The sequence below is a fragment of the Homalodisca vitripennis genome, unplaced genomic scaffold, assembly GCF_021130785.1.
Source record: "Homalodisca vitripennis isolate AUS2020 unplaced genomic scaffold, UT_GWSS_2.1 ScUCBcl_4743;HRSCAF=11107, whole genome shotgun sequence".
In the NCBI taxonomy this organism is placed as follows: domain Eukaryota; kingdom Metazoa; phylum Arthropoda; class Insecta; order Hemiptera; family Cicadellidae; genus Homalodisca; species Homalodisca vitripennis.
The window spans coordinates 2680-28577 of NW_025780855.1; the positions used below are offsets into that span (position 1 = coordinate 2680).

The following is a 25898-nucleotide window of genomic DNA, read 5'->3' on the forward strand; positions in this document are numbered from 1 at the left end:
CCTATTAATATTATCATAATATTAATTATAATACCACAACTGCTGTGAAAGTGGTTTTTGTTTTGCTTTCACGCAAAAAAACCATTCAACCATATTGTACTGAAAACTTTCATGGAAATTTCTTAGGGTACGCTGGGAGGAATATAGCCGTTTTCTTATTTAGTATTTTTTTTGGGTTACGCCCCCTGACCTTTAAAGTAGTGAAAATCCCACCTTGGTCCCTAAAATTGTAAAATACTTATTGAAAGGCCCTGTCAAATGTAATAAACCTGTTTTCTGTGTGTTAACATTGTGGTTGTGAGAGCACAACCCAAATTTAATTTAAACCAATATTTTCACTTTGTTAGTATTTATATACCGTGTAAATCCCCGTGTAGTAGCCTTTCACTTTTCACGCCGTGTTTAGATTTCAGCAATTGGGTAAGTAATCATCTACCTGGCCCACTGTTCTTTCAAGCTAATGTAGGAATTCTAAATGTTTTAAAAATGTAAAAGTATTTCTAAGTCCTATAAAGAAACAAATATGTAAATAGTCAGGCCATTATATAATATTGCGTACATGTAACTGTACATTACCAAAATATTAAGGATTAGATATTAAAAACAATGCATAGTGGAATTTTTTATAAGTTATATTTAAAAAAAGTTATAAATATGCAATAAACATCGTAATTTCCAAAATAAGAACTATTATTCGTATAATATATGTCTTAATTCCAATCAAAAGATATCAAAGTTTATTGGATTCGATTGATGAGTACGAACCACATCATATAAAGATCACTTTCAGTAGATAATATTTATCTTTTACATAAATTATTGCTTACGAAACTAAGAATTAAAACTCTTCAGACACACTTTTGTTACACTTGATATAAAAAATAGATGGTTTAAAACTCTTTGTGTCATGAAATGTATGATCAATAAGTGTATTGTCTAAAACATCCACACCAGTGTGTTATTATATTGTATAACAAGGTTATTATCATCGGCTGAGCGTTAGTCTTAATACTTAAAAAACCGCCATGTAAAACTGACTGTCTGACAGATGTATACAGGAGTGAAGTGGCTATAATGTTGTGAGCAAAATGACACTTTTTGAGTTTTTATGTAATATTTGATTACAATGGCGGTTAGCAAAAAAGTCTAACTCCAAAAATAGGTCTGAAATTAATTATTTTCAGTTTTTCTAAAAAACCCGTCGTGGTTTTTGCACGTAAAATCTGATATTTTTCAGCAACGTATAGACATATATGAGGCAAACATACATCATTTTTAGATTCTCCGTTAAATATTTAATTTGAAAAAGTTATTGGTTCAAACGGTAAGAAAAAGAATAATTAAGATCTACAGTTATCGATTCAAATGGCAAAGTTGCTAAGTTTAAGAAAAACTGAAATATCATTGAACCCCATACTTTTTACACACCCTGTACACAAGAATATGTCAAGTGATATTAAAAACTTTTCCATTTAATAGGCTTTAACAATGGTATGCCATATGACCATAGTTAAGTATTCTTGTTATCCTACTTTTATCGGTTTGAAAATAAAAAAACACGCATTAGCTACTTTATAAAAGACTAAAACAATTGGTAAATAACAACTGTACTTAATTTTTATGTTTTATAAATTGCCTCATAAAACAAGGAATTGAAGATTATGATATACGATATATCATTTTTGTATATAAAATTGAATATACATAATGTTTATGGGTTTTAGCAAATTGCCTGATATACGAAATATCCACATTAGTTATCCTCGCATCTGTACCGGTTTACCCGAAAAAAGCTCTTAAAATCGAAAATTTGGTGAATTGTTGGTAATTTCACCGTGCACACCTTGTAAAGCTAAAACCTAGGTCGTAGCTCGGATATGATGAAAAAAAAACGCTAGTGCGGAATGAAGTGATCTACAAACTGTATATCTTTAAACCCGTTTAAAGTAATAAAACTCAAGTTAAATATGACCAATTTTTCGTATTGATTTTTTATTCGACAGCTAATTGTAACCAACCTAGAGGTAGAAACACAAATCTACAGTGCAAAGATTTTGCAAATTAAGTTACATTTAAAAAAGATCTTGTGGTATATCCTCGTATCTGTACGTGTCGTCCCAAAAGTAGCCCTCAAAGTAAAATCTTTTGTAAAACTTTTTAGTCAATTTCATTTCATTTTAAAATAGTCCTTTTACTATTACATTTTTATATTATTACATTTCGTCCAATTAGATTCGCTGTCGAGATTAAGTTAATTTTGTACGAAAATCATTGATTAATATTATATTTTACACAACATAATTTGGCTGAGCGTTAGCGAGGCTTAATGACCCGCATGACTCTATAAAACTATTAGAGCTGTGAACACGAAATCAGGCATGTTACTTTATTTTTAAGTGCCCAAACTATTTTTGATCAGGGTGAACCTCAGTACACCGCCTTTAGCTGAGCGTTAGCGAAGCTTACACAGCGTCCGATATCTCTAGAACGAATCATAAGCGTAAGGAAAACCCTCACTAGTAGATAGATGCAAAGTAAATTTTATTCATGTTCCCCGAAATGGCTGAATGGCTGAGCATAAGCGAATCGTCACTAAGAAATAGTGACAGATTACATTTTTATTTTTGATACCCGTTAATGGCTGAGGGAAAGGGAATCGTCACTAGTAGACAGGGACAGAGTAAATTTAGTTTATATCCACCTTGTTTAGAGTAAAATCACTTCGGGAACGTAATACCTGGTAAAATTTTGGAGGTTTTAGAATTATTAGACAAGAGCAGACAGATTGAGGTGGTTCAAAAAATTCTTTAGGTATACATGATAACCTAGCATATTTATTCTTATAACACACACAACTCCTTCCAGGAAAGAAACCTCTGTTTTCAGACCCCAGTTATTTTATCCGCCCTCTGTGAACACATCCGATTAACCTAGATTCTTCCCTGATTGAAATAAACTGTTTGTGTTAACTTATTCTGCTGATAAATATTGCTGTTTAATTCTTCTCATACCAGACACAACACCCTTAGAACCACAGAGTTATTTTAACCCTCGGTAACATTAACCCCCCCCCCCCTCAGCATTTCCTAGTATGGCCAGGTGATCGATCTCCTTTGTAAATTAAACCTCCTGATACAACTTATTCTGCTGATAAATATTATACTGTCTATTTTATGTTCATAGTAAATCACGGTCAAGTAATCCTCTCCTACTCTGAGTAAATCACAGTGGCTTACTAGTGAAATCTATTCTCCCGAAATCCTGTACCAATAAAATCAGAGGCCCTGGCAAAAATAAAATAAAATTTACTCTACAAAAAAAATCTAGTCTCTTCTTGTTGTATCTCCAAAGGTTAAACCACAAAACGCTCTCAAACTCAAACCTTGAGATAAATCCAGAAAATTAAAAAAAAAAAAATACTGTGTACCTCCTGGCAAACCTGATCTCCAGTCTTTTAAACCTATCAGCAAATTCCTCTAACCCTCGAATTTCGCTAACATGTCACCTTAACGAGCCGAAAGCGAGTTATTATATAGAAGCCCATAACTCTATCTGTAATGTCTGCCCATACAATATTTCGAAAGAGAAGTGACTTTATAGCTTTGAATATTTAATCATTACCCATCTAATTCGATAGTGGAGTATGTCACTTCATGGGATTTGGCTGAGTGTTGCAACACTTTTTACATGAGTCGCACAACCATCAATAACAGCAAAAAAATATCAGAATAATAATTTGTAAAAAGGGAGTACATTCATATGATATTTTAACATGTAACATAGAACATCTTTGGCTACAGATTTGAAGTTTTGTGTGCAGCCTCGGCGACGCCTATTACGTGACACTTGGTGAAGGGCATACTTGGCGAACTTCTGCCTTGTTATATGAATTGGCAGATCACATACATGATTCTAAGTTATGCATAGCACATGTATGCAGTTATAGACCATTAAAAGTTGTCCAGGTAGAATACCGTTATAAATCAGTATTTACGTCTTTTTAGATTGTATAAACAGAGTATTTTTAATCACAAATGACGACGCCACAAAGATAAGTTAATGTTTCCAAGCGATCTAATCAAATAACAGCCGGGGCCATTGTTTCCTTATCAGAATAATGAGGTTAACTTTTAGTATTAAATACAATAAAATTTCACATTAAAAGAAATGAATGTGAAATATAATATCATAATATGAAAAATAACTGAAAGTTTCTTCAAAAAAGGCCTGTTAAAAAGGCAAATACTCAAAAATCAGTTTTAAAATAAGTTGTTGCTTTATTTTGTCAAGGTAAGAGGATAGCGTCAGTTGTCATATAAAGTTGGCAATATATGGTTAAGAAGCCATATACGTGGTTCGTCACATTGATTAGTGACGAACTAATTCAGCCTATTGTGGTGAAACTCCATCCCTTCAACTCATATGTATAGGCGAATAAATATTATAAGGAGTTCGGTTTAAATATATATGTGTAATAATTCCAGACAAAACAAAACATCAGAAATTACAAAACACGAATAGAACTATTTTACTTTTAATTCTTAACTAAAGTTATGCATGTTCGTGTTTCTAAATAATTGTATACTCATTTCTAATACCTTAAATATAATAAGTTATCATCAACTAATTATTGACTAGTTAATATGTATTTATTGTGACTCGAATTTGAACGGTGTGATTTCGTCGCAATCAGTTTATGACTAATACAAACGGTTGCAGATTATATAGAACCAATATGTCAGCCATCAGAAATTATAAGCACTGATGAGCAGACAAATAACAAAACCATGACTGTCGCAGGATGGGGAACTACTGGAAATTGTAAGTATGTCTAGTAGGTATTTTCATTATATTCTTGTGGAGTTGCTATATTAAATAAAAATATTCCATGTTTTAGTATGTACAACACGTGTTTCTTTGTAACACTTTTGTCATATAAAACTTACAGAAAATATGAAGTAACCATGACGTATATGATTGCAGGCTCGGCTAGACGCGGCCGAATAAACAATTGTTTATTGGAAGAATGATTCAGAAAATGATTATTGATTGATTATTTTAAAATAAAAGGTTTCGAGAAGACGTATAAATCACGTTAACTTTTTAAATCGTGAGTTTGTAATATTTAGTAACCCTTGCTACTTGTATTACCATTTTAACAACCCCTTAGATTTTACTTTTTTATTTCATGTACACTTTTTTCCATTATATTTTTGACTTGCAGTAATTAAAATAGATAGTATAACACCACCAAAATACTACTTTGAATTATCTACTGTAATGCAGATCCATAAACTAGACGACCACAAATACTACAGGAGGTCGACGTTGTTGTCAGGCCTTCAGAACTGAGTAGCTCGACACTAGATCTGGATATGGACTGGGAGAGTCAGAACTGTGCTGCAGGGAAGAAACCCGCCCAAAGTCCCTGCCCTGGGGACTCAGCAGATCCTCTCATGTACTACAACACTACTGGAGTCTCAAGGAAATAAGTGTTCATGGGTGTCGTGTCTGCTGACATTCTCTTGCCCCAACAGGGATCCTGACAAAAATCATGTTATATTCACCAGAGTATCCAGTGCAATGCCCTGGATCTTAAATGATATAGGCTAATATCAAAATTACTTATTAGCTCAATAGTGTACCGTTAGTGTTTACATAAATGTTCTAACTACTGTTCTAAGATAGATGTAATAAATGTAGATTACATTTCCTAGATAAAATGTAAAAAAGAAAAATAACAAATAATATTTATGTTATTATATAAATAACAGATAATAAAGTAGAAATTATATTTATTTTTGAGGCTTCGATTGAATATTATCATGAGGCAGAAAGGCGGTTTAATGTTGCACATCTTCATAGACCTTTGATAAGGATATTCTTAAAAACCTTAGTAAATAAGTTTTGAGAATCTGGATCCATTTCAGATGCTCCACGCTCAGGTCGGCCCCTTTTAGGAGAAGACAAACAGTTTAAAATTTTAGCACAATGTATTGAAGGTCCGCAGCAGTCCACAAGATCAATAACAAATCTTTGTGGCGATTCCCAAGGGTCTGTGGTACGCTTACTGAAGGAATATAAACTTCATCCTTAAAAAGATTCAGCTTGTACATGAGATAAATGAAGAGGATCAAGCATCGTCTAAAATATTATGAGGAAATGAAGAACATTAGTGCAGAAATAATTCTGATAATCCATTGTTTGTTCAGCACGTTTTATTCATTGGTGAGTGTAGTTTTTTATTAATGGAGCTGTAAACAAACAAAACTGCAGATACAGGTATACAGAAAATCCTCATGTTTTAATGAATCCTGCACACAATACTAAGAAAAAGTAAAGAGGGTCTGGATTTTTGAGAATCACATTTTAGGACAAATTTGTATTAATGGAAATCCATGGTACCGTATTTTCAAATGTTACAAAAATTAATTTCCCCTGCAATAACTATTGTTTTTAGTAGAAATGAATATAAATTTATTTGATGACGTTATCGTTTTCCTCCAGCAGGATGGGGCCCCAGCCCATGTCTACCATGGTCTAATAGAATGACCTGCGCGGTCTTCGGACCTTACATACGCCCATGGATTTCTTTCTATGGGGTCACTTAAAATCCAAAATTTATAAAACACCAGTAGAAAACGTTTAAAATTAAATAAAAAGAATTGTTAAGGGCTACAACTAAATACCACTCCAGAGCCTCACTTTATGCTTTTCTCACTGCCAGTAAGAGAACTTCAGTTTAAACATTTGATTTGACTTGGAAACGTGGTGAGTTATTAAAAATATTGTTTTGGTAACTCTGGCTATTATTTTGAACGTAAAAGAAATAGCAATCTTTGGTTTTCACAATCCTTTAAATCCTTTTTGCTCTTCAAAATGAGGGGTCACTGAGAGGGGTTTAAGTTTGAAATTTTTGGGAGACAACACTAGAAGTTTTCAAATTCACCAAACGAAAATTACTTTCCACATGCGCCACTACCCAAAGGATATCTCCTTATGTAAACTGTAGAAGAAAATAGACGGGGTTCTGATGTTTTATTCGCCCTGCATATAAAAAGGGAAAATATCAGGACATATTCGGAATTAGTATAGGAAAAATTCATGCTCATGGTAATGATTGGAGAGTAAAATTTGTCAACAATTAAACTTTTCCATACTTTCATATTATTCATATATCGGTAGGGAACGACTTTTTGTTCATTCAGAAAACAAGATAAGGAAAAAATTTTATGATTATTCCTAAGGGGACTTTGACCTAACAAGAAGCCTAAACTCAATGAGAAAACCTGAAAATTAGGGCACTTCATGTAGATTACCCCTTATTTTGTCTCTAATGTTGAAACGATACAAAAAGTTTCTTTTAAATTTCTTTGTAGTTTTTGCATCTCTTCAGACGGATGTGGATTCCAGATTCCAGGAGTTAAGTCTATAACATCAGATTTCTAACGATGCACTAAGCGAAAGGGAAATGGGGCTATACTCAACATTCGCGCCTAAAAGAACCTTTGCACTGATCCGTAGTGACAGGATATACCGAATTGGTATGGTAAGTGGTCGTGTCACTTCCTCTCAAGATCCCATGTAGTTAGTGCATGAAGAGAAGGCTAGCTGAGAGACTGTCAAATCGGGCAAGGAAAATACCCTCATGTTGGACTTGAAAAAACCTGTTAAATTTAGGAAATCGAACGGCCTTCCTCCGCACTTAATTAGATCACCAACCAGCCCTTATAACCCTAATCTCTCGAAATTTATTAATTTGTCGCTTCTGGACCTCCATTAGATTGGCCAGTTTAAAGTGACGCATCGGTTTTTTGCTGTACCCAGTATAGGTTTTACTGGCAGGTATAAAAAAACGAGAAGTGAAACCTTCTAAGGAAAACAAATGATTGGACAACACCATTAACCAGTATTAGAACGGTAACACCCTACTAATATTGCGGAGAAATTAATGTTTGGGCTTGCCTCTAGCAATAGCCAATAGGAGAAATCTTATTTACACGGTCATAAAATATACTGCTTTCCTACGATAAAAGCAGGAGTTCTAATAATAGAGACGAAGGAATTCACATGAGAAAATAATAGTTTTATCGTGGGAACAATATTTTTCCTTGAAGTGCTCGGAAAGGAAACCACACGAGTTTTGATAACTTTCCGCAAGCTAATTTATCAACGAATCAACCGGATTTCACTGCTCCAAATTAGGTTAGTAAAACATGAAACTCCTCACGTACAACATGACACCTTTCTTATTGTGTACTATTAGTTTCCTGTTTGTAACTGATGCCTTTGTTCTCAACCAACAAGAAATAGGCAAGTTCATTTTCTATATACTACATACAAAATATACAATAAATTTATCATATTCCATAATCATTATGTATCAGTTCTAATGCTGAGAATAAAAAATCTGATGTATAAACAAATATTCAAAGCTATATAATAATTGAATTATATTTTAAATTACAAAACATATATAGTAATTTTATTCAAGTAAAGCACATTGAGTCTCTTGAACACATGTTTGAGGTTTAAGTTCTTATATACACATATAAATTATGTAATATTTATAATAATGTTTTTAAATTTAAGTTTGATTTATCACCTAGAATGCGATAATTGCAGTAGTATAGTACCTAGACCTGCATAAACGTTTGTATACTAAGTTGAACACAATAAATATGTGTATCTGAGATATGACCTATTGGTTGGAAGGATGATTCAGTTCCCCCTCTCCGCCTCCGGCACTAGAATTGTCGACCTATAGCTATCAAATAAAATGCAATAACTTTAATAATATTAAATTAAATTAATAAATAATTCTAAAGAAAAATCCATTTTTAAAAATAACATAAATTATTATGGTGCTTTTTTACAGGAAAGGCCATCCTGACACATTTTGAAGCTGGAAAAGAAGATTCTTTTGAAGATGACGAATTCATCATAGACTCTTCTACAACAGAAAACTCAAAAAGACTTAAGTCGACTTAATTTCAAACATAACTCAGAAGACGATGCCTTTATTGACGACCCTTTCATCGTACATTCCTCTACCAGAGAACCTTCACTGATCCATCATGCTCATGACATTTCCCTTAAACTCTTGGAAAAAAGATAATAAGAATCCTACTAATAAAGCAGTAACATTTGCTCCTTCACCTAAGGATGATGATGATGATGATGATGATGATGATTATGATGACGATGATTATAATGATGACGATGATGATTATGACGATGAAGATGAACATGATGATGAATATGATGATGATGATGATGAAGATGATGACTAACAATGATGACAACGGTATCGATACAGGTAAAAATGGATTATTGTATCATAAAAATGTGGCTAGTAAGAAGAATCTAAACTGGTAGAATTAAGCTTAATTTTATTTGTTAGTTAGTTTAAAATTGTATTTGATCTGATGTTTAAATGTTACATTAATTACATTTTAATTGAAGAAATGCAACTCTTTGATATCTTATTATTTTTTTAGAAAATATGTCATTTTACTATAAAGCAATTACATTGCATGTGTAAGCAATTATTACTATTGTACTATTGGAATTAATAATTGTATATATAAATAAGGGAGATGTCTTTACTGACTTACTTATTGGTTCATCAATGCCCAGAAAGACTATAAAATATATGGATATGAAATTTATTACATAGTTTATTTTGTACTCTAGATGCGAAACAAGGAAGAGGGTTTCTCTCTAACCTCAGGAATCCGACATTGGCCTCTAAAGTTGTAAAAATAAAGAATGTATTGCTGCAAACAGTAAAATAGTTTTTTAAAAGGGATGTGCTGCTCGATTTAAAACAATTTATATACTCAATACATGAGTACATTGATATTCGTACATAACGAATTCTAAATAGTACAACTCTTATCGTTCGTTTCCAATTCCAATATATTCAAAATACTTTATTAATATTGAAAAAAATCATCAAAAATGCATAATATACTTTTTTATAGCAACGAGATTTAATGTATATGCATCTCGTATATAAATAAAAATCAAATGCTGTTGCACATCAACTGGAGATGATTTTTGTATTGAAAATGGTTAGACATATGACATATTACTAAATGTTAATAAAAACACTACTTTTCCAATTTGTTTATTTTTTGGACGAGGCCTTTCGAACCTTTGGTTTTTATTTTTGGTTTTTTATTAACATTGTAGTAATATTTAAAGAATTTTCCAATTACTCCATAAGAGTTACTACTGCAATTACTGCATAAAAGTTACAGTTATGGATTGTCTTTCAGTAAGGGAATTATACATTTTTTATCTGTCGTAAATATTGTTGAATACTAACATATATTGTACTTATTAATAACACGAGAGCCTTTTCTAGTAACATCTGTTTGAAAAAAAGTAATATCGATTATTGCCATGTTACTTGTGAATAGTTTATAATGATGATTTTTTTAAATGTAAATCTTAGACAAGGGAAACCTTTAGTTTCTTTATTATAGCTCAATAATATCAGTTTTATTATGTTTTTATAGTTATGTTATTATATTTATCTCTAGTGCGATTGTTTGGAAATATTCATAACCGTTTAATTAAATTCATTGAAGCATGAGATATTGAGTATATTAGTATGTCCTGTTGCTGATCTGCAGATCTGACGAAGCACAAGAACTGGCCGCTGGTGTATCACGACGAGCGGTCTGGTTCGATTACTCCACCGATCGTTGGCCCAACGACCCAAACATTAGTTTAGTTTTAAATAAGAGGGTCGTTGGCCCAACGATCAGTGGTGTAATCGGACTGATTTGTTTCATAAAGTAAAACATAACTAAAATGGGTCGTTGGCCCAACAACTTATTACACTTTAAACAGTAAATTTACAATCAAGGTTTCGTTGGCCCAACGATCAAAAATTTACTTACAAATACTAATAGCGTATATGGGTCGTTGTGCCAACGACCCTATTGCAGTAACAAGTTAAATAGATTGTTGAATGCAGGTTCGATTACACCACTGTTCGTTGGGCCAATGACCCGTTTTTATAATTTATAGAGGTTCGATTACTCCACTGGGTCGTTGGCCCAACGACCCGATAAAATAAAACATTGCATTTCAAATGAAAAGGGTCGATTACTCCACTGACCGATTAGTCCATTATTGTCAAGGGCAGGCGGCACGGCAGCTGCTCCTCCTGCGCTGTAGTAATTTTATCTTCATTATGAGCGTGAATACATTTAATGAAAATATAAATACATATAACGATAAACATTATTATAAATTATATACTAATTAAATGTAGCAGGTATGAGGTAACTTGTACATTATTATTTTTTTTGTCGGTAAAGAAAAAACTACATTGGTTAATATAAACGTAACATATTTTTATTTCCTATTTATTTACGTCATTGACGCGACTAAATATACATATGTGTATATACAATTTTTATAAACGGCAAAAGCGTGATTTAATCTTTATTGAAACTACGTTAGTATCAATTTTGAATCAAATAGCCATTGTATAATGTTCTAGTAGTAATTTAAATTCAAAGTAATTTAAACATTTTCGTGTATCTGATACATTTCTTCAGATGGATATAAACTACATTTACAGTACATATTAAAGAAAACTATCAATCATTAAAACTTAATTGAGAATATGTTGCCAACTTTAAAATAGAAACCTCTGAAGAAGTAATGTTGATTGTTAATGTGGATGTGAGAGAAGGCATTACATTATCTTATAACGGGTATTTTATATGAGGTAATCTATAACTGTAATGCAGCTGTTAGACTCTTAGTTATAAGTAGAATAGTGTAATTTGTGGTTATATATTAGAAATACAATGTTATTAGTGATGTCGCAAAAAGGATTCAAGTTTCACATGCAACTGACCACTACTAGAGCTTTCCATAAGTTTGAGATTATTCTTTTGATGGTGTCTTCCTCAATTCCTTTCCAAGTTGAAACATGCAAACTTGAATTGATGTCTCCGTGACAAACCTTGTTATAATTTCTTTGGCATCTTCATTGTAGCTTTGTACGCTGTGATGGCTGATGTGAAGAGTGACAACTGTCGACCATAACATGAAGTCGCAGTCAACGAGTTTATTTACATGATTTTATTCAGTTTTCATTGAGCCTGGTGGTTTTCTTTTACAGTTAATTTACATCATAAAAAATAGTAAACGGATTAGTTCTTCGGTTGACACGGCCGGTGTCATAACCAACTATTTTGGCCTAACCGTGGAAAGCTAACCTCAGTCATAATATTGTTCCGGTTTAAGATCTGTTGTTTAAGATAGTTCTCCATATAAAAACAATACATTGTAAGAATTTAATTGGGTAAGCATCGTTTCGACGTGGTTTGAACTGCACAACGAAGATGTTATCAAATGATGTAGCTCGTCTTTTAGTATTTAAGGTTATTATATTTATATTAACAACTACCGAGAAGTGTCCTATGAAATTTTTAAAACCCTAAAATTTGTGTACATTATTTACTTTTACTCTATATTATTGTCCAGTATGACCTAGATAGTGAAGCAGTGGACCTGTACAGAAGGAGAATCAATCGTGCCCATTAGGCAAACTAGGTGGCCACCAAAACGGTAGGTTTTTCAGGGGCGGCTAAAAGAAGAAAAATTAAAAATTGTGTATAAATTATTTTACAGAAACCGAGCCAAAAATACATAAAATAGGCTCGTGTCACTTTAAACTCAACCTTTATCATATCAAACATTACTTAGAGTGTCAGCGTAAACCTTAGGTAAATTGACTATAGTGCTAGAAGCCTATGTAGTTACCCTCTACTTAAAAGTGAAGACAGCAACAGTGTTAGTGTTGTGTTAGGGGTTGGGCGTGATGTGGCCTCGAAAAGCATATTGTCGGATCGCTTTTATAACCCCATTACTACTTTTTGTCTAAACCTTTACTCAAGTCAGTGGATCAATCAATAACTAAGCTAGTTTTGAGGATTTTTTATCGACACTGTGTAGTTTTTATTAGGGGTATCTAATGTAGCTTGATGATGCGAGCATCCCATACGTAAGAGGACACGCTAGTAGCTGCCGCCTGCTCACCCGAGGCTCTATGTTTAACATGAAGCAAAATTGAATGGAAAATAGGCACTTGACTTGTCTCAAACTTGATTTGTCAATCTTTATTCCACAAACAGACTTTATAGTGAAACGCCTGAGGGTTTTGACCTCGGATTACAACTACAGCGAATGCACGTATATGGTCGATGTGGTATTTTGTTTTTCAGACTATAAATTGCAATATTTATCAAATTATTTGCGTAGGTATTTTTATTGTTTAAAAACAAATTTTTTAAAAAATTAATCTTTGAGCATCTAGTTTTGCTTTAAATGGTATTTTTTCGTATCAAATGTGAAATGTCACAAAGTGTCACCTAAATAGATGTAGAGAAACATTATTAAGAACACCACTCTTCTTGTTGTGTTTTTGTTTATATGTAGGGTTGTCGAGCTCTTGAAATGTAGTTAAACATGGAGGGGAGAGCGGAGCTGCAGGTATAAAGTACAGTGGAAATATATAATATTTAAAATAATATAATGTAGCCTTATTTTCACATAGTTCAGTGCCTAGTAACGAGGATTGTTATTACTAGGACAGTTTGTTTGTCTAAATTGTAAGCTTTTGAACAGTATATAAATTGTACTCACATCTCGATACCATGTACTGCATATACAAGTTTTGTTATTTAATAGGAATCAACCCAACCTTCTCCTATATTGGTGACCTCGACGTGATCTAAACACGTAACCTTCCTGATCTGGAAAAGGTTAGGTTGATGCCTATTAAATAATAACACTTGTATATAGGTTAACGAGATGTGTATTTATTGAGTATAATTGATAGACTGTTCGAAATATTACAAAGTGTCTTTATAATAACAACGACTCTCTTTACGAGGCACCGAACCACGTGGAACTATTGTCACATACATGTATAATATCATAAGCCTATTTCTTATTTCAAGTATAGTAAATCCCTATTCGAACAATACTGCTGGACGGTGTACTGATCTATAGATTTTAAACAACATATACATGTCCAAATGTTAAACTACAGAGACGAAGTTCTAGGGCCAACTTCACATTTCTTTCACAACAATCCTAGAGGATTTAGAGACCCATTGAATTTAACCGAAACTAACATGTGGATTCCTTGGAATAAATGACGATCATTTTTTTTAATCCAATTTCTTTTGAACACAAGGGGCGCAGTTCAAGAGCATAAATGTTTTTCGGACAACTTCCTTTGCATGGCAATGGGAGTGGGTGTATAAAGTTTCAGGGGAATTAACTTACTTATTGACTTGAAATTTTGCTTGAATTATCATTTCTGCATAAGGAACATTGGTTTTATGATGCGTGCTATGGGATTTGCATGAGTGTTAGGAAACATTTTTACATAATTATCTTATAAATAACCACGATGAAAACGAAAAAAATATTGAATAAACAAATTTGTAAGTAGACTTTATTACAAATTAAAACAAAGAATTATTTTTTGAGGCACAAAATTAGTACAGTAGTATCAAGGATATTTTAGTATTTCTGTCATGTTTGTGCCTAAGTTCACGGAGCCGATTATCGAGGGGATTGAAGTATTTCCTTGGTCATCAATAAATTGTGATAACGACATGTTCTGTCAATCAAGCGAAGAAGAGCAGGAAGATATAGAAGACAAGACAACAGCACAGATACCAGGAAGTAAGTGCAAGGCCACACAGATAATCTGGCTTCTGGGAACGAGGGCATAATAATAATTTTCGATCAATAACCTAAATTATGGCTGCTTAAAAAATTCTTCCTCTTCATTCGTCCAATATCAAGCACAAAGCCTGAAACTTCATAACCGCCTAAATTGTTGAAATAAAGAAACATTTCCTTTGCTATATTTTCATTCATATAACTGTCCCGAAAAATTATTGACGTCAGTGATTTCCGTTGATAAATGTCGTAATCACCAAAACAAATACGTTTGGCTTCGTCAGCCCTAAAACCCTTACTTTCTAATAAAATGCAAAACAAAACGGAAACCTATTTTCAACGTCTAACATTTCACTCCTAAGATTAATATTACAGTTTTCATTATGCATTGTAATATTTTCACCAGTTGATGCCCAAGTTTATGAATTAACGCTTTTACAGGAACTACATTTTACTTAATTTTTGTACATGAAAAACAAAATCAGCGAATTCATTAATTTAAATTACCTCATTGGCCTAACTGTTGATTTGAGCCGACTTTACATTAAATCAAGTTTAAAATGTAGTAGTCATAAATGTACAATGTGCATGATATTAAAACCAAGCCTGACATAATAATTCTTAAGTTTAAAATTAAGTTTTCTTTTAAAATCCGTAATATTTTTTAAATGACATACCATTTTATTACATTGTTATTCTCTTTGTTTGATATTCCAAGTTCACACATATCAAAGTTGTTGTTTATATTTTGCTTGTATCCAATTCTCTTTTACTACTAACCTAATGATTAAAATAAAATTATAAATTACTTTGGTTAAAAATAACTGTCGGGCTTAAAATTTATTAAAATAAGGTAAGCAAAATATAAAATATTTATATTTCATAGAAATATTTTATGGATACAAATTCACTATAAAAAAATTCACTAATTCTTGATAATTTAAAAGATATTTTTATTGAGATTATTTTTAAAATAATTCCACTATCGATATATTGTGATCAAACAATAACACATCGTTAAATAGTGTGGATTTATTTCATAATTCTTCTATCAAAGAATAAGTGTTTGTAATAAGGAGGGGGACTGATATCGTTTATAAAAGTTAAACATTGCAGATTATTTCAAAAGAATATTCATCTTAGCGAAATTATTTAAATAGAATTTAATTCAATAATTCAGCTAAATCCATTACATCCTACACGGAACCTGGCTTTATTTTATGTAACTGGCAATGTAGTAATCGACAAATACTATCTGTACGTCTTTATGTATAAATCTTGTGTTATATTTTTCCACAGTGTGTCATGTTATGTTATTTGTATTTTATAATTGTTTGATTCCAAAGATCTAAGATTAAATATTCAAATGATTAGAAAACATTTTTAAGTGAAAGTGGTTCATCGATCGAAGATCACATAACCGTAGTTCAAAATTGCATTCTTGTGTAATAATGTGTTAATAACTTGTGTCAAATGTCACACACCATAAAATATGTAAATAACAATTCTAACTGTAGTTATAACTATATATTTTGTAACAATTATACATTTTTACATGATATTATGGACCTTGAGAAATCTAACAATAATGTGTTTTAAAGATACAAAATAATCCTTGATAAATTTCATAACTAAAAATAATTAGTTTAAAATGGCGTTTAAAACGTTACCGTATATGATATTATTTTGATATATATATAATCTAACATTTGATTAGATATCAAACCACTTATACGTTATGTCAACCTTATATTATAAGTATTAAAAAGGCAATGATAAAAACAAAATATCATCATATAATTATATAACCATTTGTAGATACAAGTGCTGACATAATAGTACTTATTCCTACTAATATGTATATCTTTTATTTTAGCATTTAATATTTATCGGGTTACTTTATCATATATGAAATATTTTCTAGATACATTAGTATCTAGAGAACAACATATTAATTGAAATCCTAAAAAAGTAAAACATTGTCCTGCAAGAGGGCTTAGAAGGAGACGGAGAATGAAGTAGTGGACTAATCAACCCTCTGGTCGCTTAAACGAGCTAATGCAGCGGCGTGGGTCGTTGAGCCAACGCCTGGTGGCGTAATCGGCCATCTTTTGAACATCGTAAGATTAATTCAAATAAAATCAAATCAAATCTGTTTTATTGCTGAGACAATAATACATCGTATGGCAAACGTCAATTAATAATAATATTCTAAAATTTAAGTCATTCATACTATAATACACATACAGACATACAATGTTTAAAGTCACACCTCTTCCATTCATCGCCAATGCAACCCACTTCGAACAGCGGTGTCATTCTTCAAATTGGGCGGCCTCCCAGTTGAAAGCCAAAAACTCACCTGCATTATAAAACGCTTGAGACACCAAGAAGCGTTTTAGGCGAGTCTTAAACGCCTTTGGCGTTGGATCATCTTTGATTGGATTGGGCAGTCTGTTGAGGAATTGAACACCCGCTTGTGAAGGCAGGCGTTCATAAACCACCGTTCTGTGTCTACCAGTTCGGTAATTTGCTCTGCCACGTGTCTCATACATGTGTATGTCTTGTCCTCTGGTTAAGGTACATTTATTCACACAAAACATAGTTGTTTCCAATATGTAGACACATGGCAGAGTCAACAGCTGCAATTTCTTGAAAACTTGCCTGCACGACTCTCTGAATTTGATTTTAGCGATGATTCGAATTGCTTTTTTTTGGAGTCTGAAAACTCTTTGGAACTGAGTGTTAGCGCAAGCTCCCCAAAGGATCACTCCATAGGCCAGGTGGGGGTATATCAAGCCATAATACGCCGTAATCAGTACCTGACTCGGGCAGTATTTTGCTAAAGACCTCAGAACAAAGATACCTGAGCAGATTTTGGCGCAAACATGATCAATGTGCACATTCCATGTCAGTCCTCGATCAAGGTACATTCCAAGGAATTTTGAAGAGTAGACTTCGTCCAGTGTGGAGTCAGCCATCAAGATGGCAGGTCCGCACTGGTTGCCCGCAGTGCGCAAAGAAAAATTTAAAACGTTGGTTTTTGAAGAGTTTATTGTGAGGTTGAGGCTGTTGAAGTATTGGACACAGTTGTTGATATCAACAAAAGCCTGTTGTTCCAAAACTTCGCTTGATCTTGCATTGAAAAAAAGAGTCGTATCATCTGCAAACTGCACTGTTCTTCCATGCAGAAGCGATGATTCTATGTCATTGACATAAAGCAGGAAAAGCACAGGACTGAGGAGAGACCCCTGGGGGGCTCCATATATAAGGTTTATTGGTTTGGATGATTTATTTGATATCTGGACAACTTGGGATCTGTGGCTTAGAAATGAGCTAAGCCATTTAAAAGGCACGCCTCGAATGCCGTGGGACTCAAGTTTGTCGAGCAGTGTATTGTGGTCAACGCAGTCGAATGCTTTGGACAGATCCAGGAACACACTCATTGTGTGGTTCCGACATTCAATTCAATTCCATTAAGGTTCGTTAGCCCAACGACCCCGTTCAAATATTATTGCTTAATATTAATTCATTGTCTAATTACACCACTGACCGTTGGCCCAACGAACCTATACCAGTAAATCAAAACTATAAGGTTCGTTCGGCCAACGACCCTATATTTACAATTTACAGAAACTAAACAAATATGGTCGTTGGGCCAAGGAGCCAATGGAGTAATCAAACCAATGTATGTTTGTAAGATGGGTCGCTGGGCCAATGGCCCTCTTTACAAATTACACTTCTTTCAGGAGGGTCGTGGAGTAATCGAACCGTCCCCACGACGAGAACTGTGGCCGCAGCAAACTGTCGCTGGCTCGCATTTCTATTGGTGGCCGCAACGCTGATATAGGACAATACTCGTGGATTGCAGTCTTGTCTACAGATGTAAGATTTATACAACAATAAGAAGGATATAATCATATTTTTGTTGGGATGTTTTATAATTTGTAAAGAATTCAAAATTCAATTATTACAGCCATTATTGTAAGTACTGTACTAGTAAGTTTTAATCAATTTCTATTTAACTGTATGTTTTTGTTCTATATCACTGTTATAAATTTAAAACTGATTATTAATCTGTAATATCTTTGCATCTACAAAGAAATTTTCAGAGACAGAAACGGCCAAACACAAAATAACCGAATTGTCAAAAGTTGTGTGGTACAGTGGTAGCGCCGGTAAGTGGGAGACCCGGGTTCGAGTCCCGGTCTAGCAAGTACTTTTTGTGATTCAATGTTTATTGAAATAAAATTATGTTATTGTGTGTGTGTGTGTGTGTGTGTGTGTGTGTGTGTGTGTGTGTGTGTGTGTGTGTGTGTGTGTGATAATTTCTAAATCTCAGAACTTAGATTACAGGAACCATGTCATTGACAGCGTTCCATTCCGTGTTATTCCGTGTATGTCAACTTAATTTCTCTTTTGATATTAAAGAGGACCCTAATAATCGAATAACATTTAGTCAGCAGATACACAAGAAATCGTATTTAAAAAACCCTTTAAGATGTTGCATTTCATATACTCACGAGAACTAAATCTTTACAATACTAAGCATAAGATTCTTTTTCATTTTTTTCTAGTAGAAAACTGACATATTTTACAGAAATAGTATCAGCTTTCAGGAAGGATCTGGAGAAGGGAAGTTGTGGAGGAACCCTCATCTCTAGGAACTACGTCCTCACAGCGGCTCACTGTTGCTTTGAGGACAAGGATCCTCGAATTGTGAGTACAAAATTTGTATGGTATCTAAGAATGTCAGGGAGACAGGCGTGTTTCAAAAGTTAGAATTTACAACCATAGTTACAAAATTCGTATGCAACTAAATTAATTATGTAAAACACACTGTTCGGTACTGAAAAATGTATTATTATGCAGTTTATAAATGATATACTTGATGCTACATGAAATCATATTATGTTTATAGTTCAGCTTCATTTTACTGTATTTATACAAGGATTTGATACGATCTTTATTTATGCTTGGGGTATGAGGCTTCTGCTACAGTTGCTTTCTTTATTCTCTCCAGAACATACGTTACATTGGGAGAATATGATGTTCATCATACACGAGACTGCCTCAGAGGAAACTGTGCACATAAACCGGTGGAAATTGAAGTTTCGTTAGTTCAAAAACATCCTCTCTACAGAACGAAGAACTTTGGGTCGTATGATGTTTGCTTAATTCGACTCCTCTTTAATGCCCCATTTACAGGTATTTTATTTACTTTAATACTTATATAACGAATGCACATAATTTAACGTAGTTTGTTGTATTTATAATTTAGAGATGATATTTGAAACAGTTGAAATACAATTGAGTTTATACAATAAAACATATGTTGTATAGTGACAAAATAATGTTATCAGTGTTCCTCCTAGGTTCTAATAATTATTGATCTTATTTAATACAAAACACTTTAACTTTGACGCTGTTTCCTCAATTTTATTTTATAGGATTTATGCTTTCAGGTGGATTTAATGTATACTATTGATATACAAGTGACAAAAATATACCACGTTCGCTACCAATGATCACAGAAACACTCTGTGGCGTTGTGGATTAGACACTGCGCCGTTCCTTATGAAAGTGTTAAAACTGCGGATATTATGTTCTTTTTAGTACTGATACGTCTTTAACTTGTGTCTTTAACAAGATAGAAGGTTACACTAGTTTTTCTTCGATTTCTAAGGAAATAATTATAAATTAACACCTTATTACAATATGGCTTTAAGTATGTCAATTGTTTAACAAATGTTGGACATATATATGGTTTCGGAAGCCTTGGTTACCTCAAATAAATATGGTTATAAACTTATATGTATTTTTAGGTTTTGTAACAAAATATAAAGGGTTTTTAAAAATGTTTCAACAGTCCCAGTCATTTGCATAGTTTGTAATTATTTATCTTAGCCATTGCAAACTTTGAATTGTTGAAACGTAGTCAGATTTTGAAGATTTTGAGGTATAGAAAAGTATGCCCTGTTGTATATTTTTAACTTTATACAACACACATATTTTAACATGATTGATTATTTTCTGTACATTGGTCAAAGTTATTTATTAGTTTTTGTGCCTGTTAACTAAAAATTTTGGCATTTATAAAACGTAATAAATTTTAAAAATTCATAAAAAACACATAATCAACTAAAAGCTTTCAAAATTTAAAAAAGCGTTTTAGGTATCTTACGCATATAATTGAATATAAGGACTCTAGAGACTAATCGTGACTGTCTATAAAAAAGAAGGGTATTGACATCTGTTTTAAAATTAATTTAAAAGTTAAAATGTATTAGTTATTCCATAAATGGTGGAAATATTTCTGAACTTAATTGGAACCTCACAAGTCGGAAGGCATTCTAATATCCGCGAAGGTTATTAGAATTGCCAACAGCAAGAAGTAAGTATTGAAACAATTAAACCGTTTCAGAAAAATTCGGGTGATATTTTTGAATGGGAAACACAAGCTTATATTTCCACCAAATGTAAGAAACTATTATACTATAAAATATAATAATATTAAATATAAACATCATTTACTTATTATTTTAAATGTACTTCGTATAATATAATAAAAACTATAAATAAGAAGTTTAATTTTACAAAAAATATTTTATGACTTTTATTAGCAATAGAAAATCATGTAATTAATTTATTATTTATATGACGGCGGTTTGACTTGAGTCATAAATACTCTGATACGTACAAATCCAACATTATATAAGCCCATAGTTCTTTTTTAACGGTATATAATTTAAGGGGAGCACTTCGTAAAAAATCTCAAAAATTACAAATTTTTTTTTTTTTTTTTTTTTATTAAAGTTTGGAATTTCCCGATAACAATGGTGGTATTAAATTTTTTTTATGATGACTAGAAGTGTCCGAAATATTTTTTTTTAAATAGGCCTGCAGGCAGTTTCGGGCCTGTAGCAGTCACACTTTGAATGGTGCTGTTATAGTACTACTTCGTTGCAGTCATGTTCATGATTTGGTTGGCAGTGACAGTTTGTTATGTCAACAACTTACACTAACCAACAAAACATCTGTTTTATAACCATTGCTTATAACCTAGGTAGCATACATGTTTTGGTTACTGACATTTCTGTTTTAGAGAGTGAAAATTACGTAAATGATTATGGTTTTTTGTGAGTTTAGTGGAGAGTTCTGAGTATTTTTTGTTATAAGTGTAGTGAATTTTATAATGCCACGTTCAAAGCCTGCTTTCAAGAAACGCGTTTTCAAAGGAAATCAACATAAACCCTCCAACTAGTCCTAGGCCTAGTTTCTCAGGATCAAGTAACAATCGAGGTACCAATACTCCAAATGTGGATAGGCCAAGACCTCAAAGTGCATCTTCTAAGAAGGTCAGTCCTTTTTTGAAACAGTACCAATTGAATGAAAATGATGAGTCTGAAAACTGTATAGTTAATATAGGATTGTTGAATGAGGCTCTTAGTAACGTTTCAGTGTGTAAAAATTGCCATGGCCAACTTGTTTACAAAGTAAAACACATTGTAGGCCTAGCATCAAAAATTATAGTCAGCTGTTCTGATTGTGAAAACACTATTACTGTGACAAACTCTGAATTAGTCAGGCCTAACACTAATCAGAATGAAGCAAAGTCTGATAGGCCTAACACATTTTATGACCTAAATCTTCGTTTGGTTTATGCTATGCGTAACATAGGCAAAGGTAGAGTGGCTGCGGAGAAAATTTGCGCTTTTATGAATCTTACACCTCCGCCTTTGAGATATCATGAACATGAGCATTACTTGGGTTCAATTGCTGAGTTAGTGTGTAAGAAGTCAATGCAAAGTGCTGTGCAAGAAGCTGTATCGGATAATGATGGTTGCAGAGACCTCGCTATAGCTGCTGATGGCTCATGGCAGAAGCGGGGTCACCTTTCACTAAATGGAGTGGTATCAGTGACATCTTTATCAACCGGTAAGGTCCTAGACATCGAGATTTTATCTAAATATTGCAGATGCACTAATAGACTAAACAACACGCATGGTGATGGCTGTATCGCAAACTTTGAAGGTTCTATTGGAGCCATGGAAGTTGCTGGAGCAGTCGCAATTTTTCAGCGCTCGCAGGCATTGTATGAGGCTCGTTACCTTGAATACCTTGGTGATGGAGACAGCAAGGCGTACTCCAGTGTATGCGAAGCCAAGCCCTATGGTGATACTGCCATAACAAAGATAGAATGCATAGGCCATGTCCAGAAACGGATGGGATCGAGATTAAAAAATCTAAAAGCTAAGACTAAAACACTCCCTGACGGCTCACGACTTGGCGGCAAGAACAAGCTAACAGATTCTGCCATTATTCAGCTCCAAAAATACTACGGATTGGCAATTAGACGCAACACAAACTCTGTTGAAGACATGAAAAAAGCCATTTGGGCAGAGTTTTTCCATGTGATGTCTTCTAATGAAAGGCCTCAACATGGACTATGTCCAGATGATGAAGAAACCTGGTGTAAGTACCGCAAAGCCGTAAAATCCAATGAAAAACTATGATCATGGCAGCCATTTTCACTTGCCTGAAAACCTAATGACATTTATTAAACCTATTTTTCAAGATCTAGCCAATCCAACTCTACTGGGCAAATGTACTAAGGGAAAAACTCAAAATCCCAATGAGTCCCTCAACAATGTCATTTGGACCTACATACCTAAAAGAACATTTGTGGAGATTAAAACTTTGAAATTTGGCATATATGAAGCTGTTACAGCTTTTAATGATGGCTACATTGGCAAATGCAAAGTATTTCAAGAAATAGGAGTGTCACCAGGGCAGCATTTTATTACAGCAATGAAAAAGCTTGACCGGCGGCGAATTTGGAAGGCAGAGAAAGCTCAAGAAGATATAGAGAAAAAAATTAGACAGAAGAAAAACTTACTAAAAAGAAGTCTGGAGGATGAATATGAGGAGCAGGAAGGAGATCAGCCAGCCTATGCACCTGGAATGTACTGAAAAAGGTAATAAAGCAGTATTTTTTCCGTTTTTTGTGTTTTTTCCGAAAGTTGCGGTTTTCAATACAAAAGTACATTTTTTCTCAAAAACTACAAATGGTAGGAATATGAAATTTTTTTTGTATGTTTGTAGCACTGTTTTACATATGTGGAACCACTAAAAACATCACATTTCACTGAGTTCAATATTTATATACATACATATACACATATTTATATAGGTTTTTGACAAGCGTTAAAACAAAAATATATAACTTTTAGGGTATATGCCAAAAAAAATTTTTTTTTTGGTTCCACGTGTTCCCCTAGAAGCCCTCTTTAAATGAAAAAAAGAATTATGAAGATACCTCAAGTAGTTCTTGAGATAAGTGTACCTATGTTAACATTACGAAGATAGGGCGAAGTGCTCCCCTTAATATCAATTAATTAGAGAGCAGTTAGTATTATAAAAATCTGAAGAAATAAGAAAATAAAACTAAAACTAACAAACTACAAAATGAATATTATATACCAACAATTTACCATAGAGAACAAGGTTAATTATTCTCACAAAACTGAATTTTAGTTGTATTAATAATTCGGAACTAGTAATGCTTCATTAAAATATAAAAATATTACGTAAACATAAACCTGTTTGATAAACAGCTGCTTTTTAATATTCAAATGAAAAACATTAAAAAAACTTAATTTTAATTTCGAAATACTTTGCATAATTTAATATCTAAAATACATTCAATTATTAGTTTTTATAATTTTCTAGTTAGTTACCTTGTTGTAGGTGTTGATAATTAATATAAATGATTATTAATTAATTAATATTAATTTCGAAATACTTTGCATAATTTAATACCTGTAGAATCTGATTGCAGATTATGTACAACCAATATGTCTACCTTCTACGGTGGAAACTGATGAGAAGAATTTATATGTATAATAAAACCATGACAGTCGCCGGATGGGGAACCAGTTAGAATCGTTAGTATTTTGTACTTTCTTTGTAGGTTAATTTTCAGGGATTTATACCAAAACAGTTATGGATGGCTGATTGGTAAACCAGACACACCTCTTTGTAATCTAGGTGTCTCTGATAACGATACAACGCATAGAGTTCATTTTAACGTCTTCATCACCAGCATTTATTGGATATCTTCAGTCGAGCATTGACTCCAGGTTCCAAGAGTCACGTCTGTTACAGTGCCAGACTTCAGATGAAGCACTAAGCTAAACTCAAAACTAGCACTAAACCACTTATTTAATATTTATAGTTATTCCAAGTTGTTTCTCAGTAAAACTGGATATAGGATTATGACGGTTAAAGGGTTATATAGGATTATAAAGGTTTAATAAATGTGTTGTTGGGTACAAGGTTCCTAAAAAGTTATTTACTCTTAGTTAGGGATCTCAGGTTAATATTTTTGTATTAGGCAAATATTTTTATCAATTTTTCTTAAAATTTCCAATTAGTCATGCTTTTAAAGGTATTGATGGTTGAAGTTGAATGAATTTGAAATTTGATTTTTACTATCTAAAATTAGGTACATTTTTTATATTACCTCTGCAAGTTAACTTTAAAACCTTTTCTGGAACGTTCATTGTATTATGCGTTGATAGTACCAACCAGTAATGAATATTATAACCAATAATACATGGTTTTATTTCATGCAGATCCCCAAACCGTACTACCACATGTACTCCAAGAGTTAGACGTTGTCGTCAAACCTTCGGGAGTATGTGATATTATAGTGTTGGACTGGGAGAGTCAGATCTGTGCAGCAGGGACGGGACCTGCCAAAGGCCCATGCCCTGGAGACTCTGGAGGTCCTCTCATGTACTACAACACCACAGGAGAGGGCAGATACATGCTTATGGGGGTAGTCTCCGCTGGCACCCGTTGCTCCAATGATGATCCTGACACCAACCCTGGCGTCTACACCAGAGTGTCCAACGTTATGCCTTGGATCTTAAATAATATCCGCTAACAGGAAGAAAACATGCTTACTTATTCATTGAACTTGTTTATTGGTAGTGTTTGTTGTTGAAAGATGAGCCTTTAGTTGTTAATGTTGAACACACATAGTTCTAATATCTATTTTTAGTCACTGAAAATAAAGATTTTAAAAGTTTTAATATATTGTTATACATTGAAGATAATTTCATATGTGCTATCTTACAAAAAAATACTAATCATTTTTAAAA

At 33.1% G+C, this 25898-nt stretch overlaps 1 protein-coding gene across 1 annotated transcript; it reads left to right on the forward strand.

Moving 5' to 3' along the window:
• Positions 1-14660: 14660 nt before the first annotated feature.
• Positions 14661-25681, forward strand: LOC124373053 (clotting factor B-like). The gene is made up of 3 exons (XM_046831456.1): positions 14661-14730; positions 19331-19453; positions 25368-25681. The coding sequence occupies exons 1-3, from the start codon at positions 14661-14663 to the stop codon at positions 25679-25681; spliced, it is 507 nt and encodes a 168-aa protein (XP_046687412.1).
• The last annotated feature ends 217 nt before the right edge of the window (positions 25682-25898 follow it).

Bases quoted from the DNA above. Each gene is read 5' to 3' on its own strand.
- LOC124373053 (XM_046831456.1), top strand. From the start codon at position 14,661: ATGTTCTGTCAATCAAGCGAAGAAGAGCAGGAAGATATAGAAGACAAG. The intron at 14,731-19,330 runs GTAAGTGCAAGG...CATATTTTACAG, and splicing joins AACAGCACAGATACCAGGAA to AAATAGTATCAGCTTTCAGG. The intron at 19,454-25,367 runs GTACAAAATTTG...TATTTCATGCAG, and splicing joins CAAGGATCCTCGAATTGTGA to ATCCCCAAACCGTACTACCA.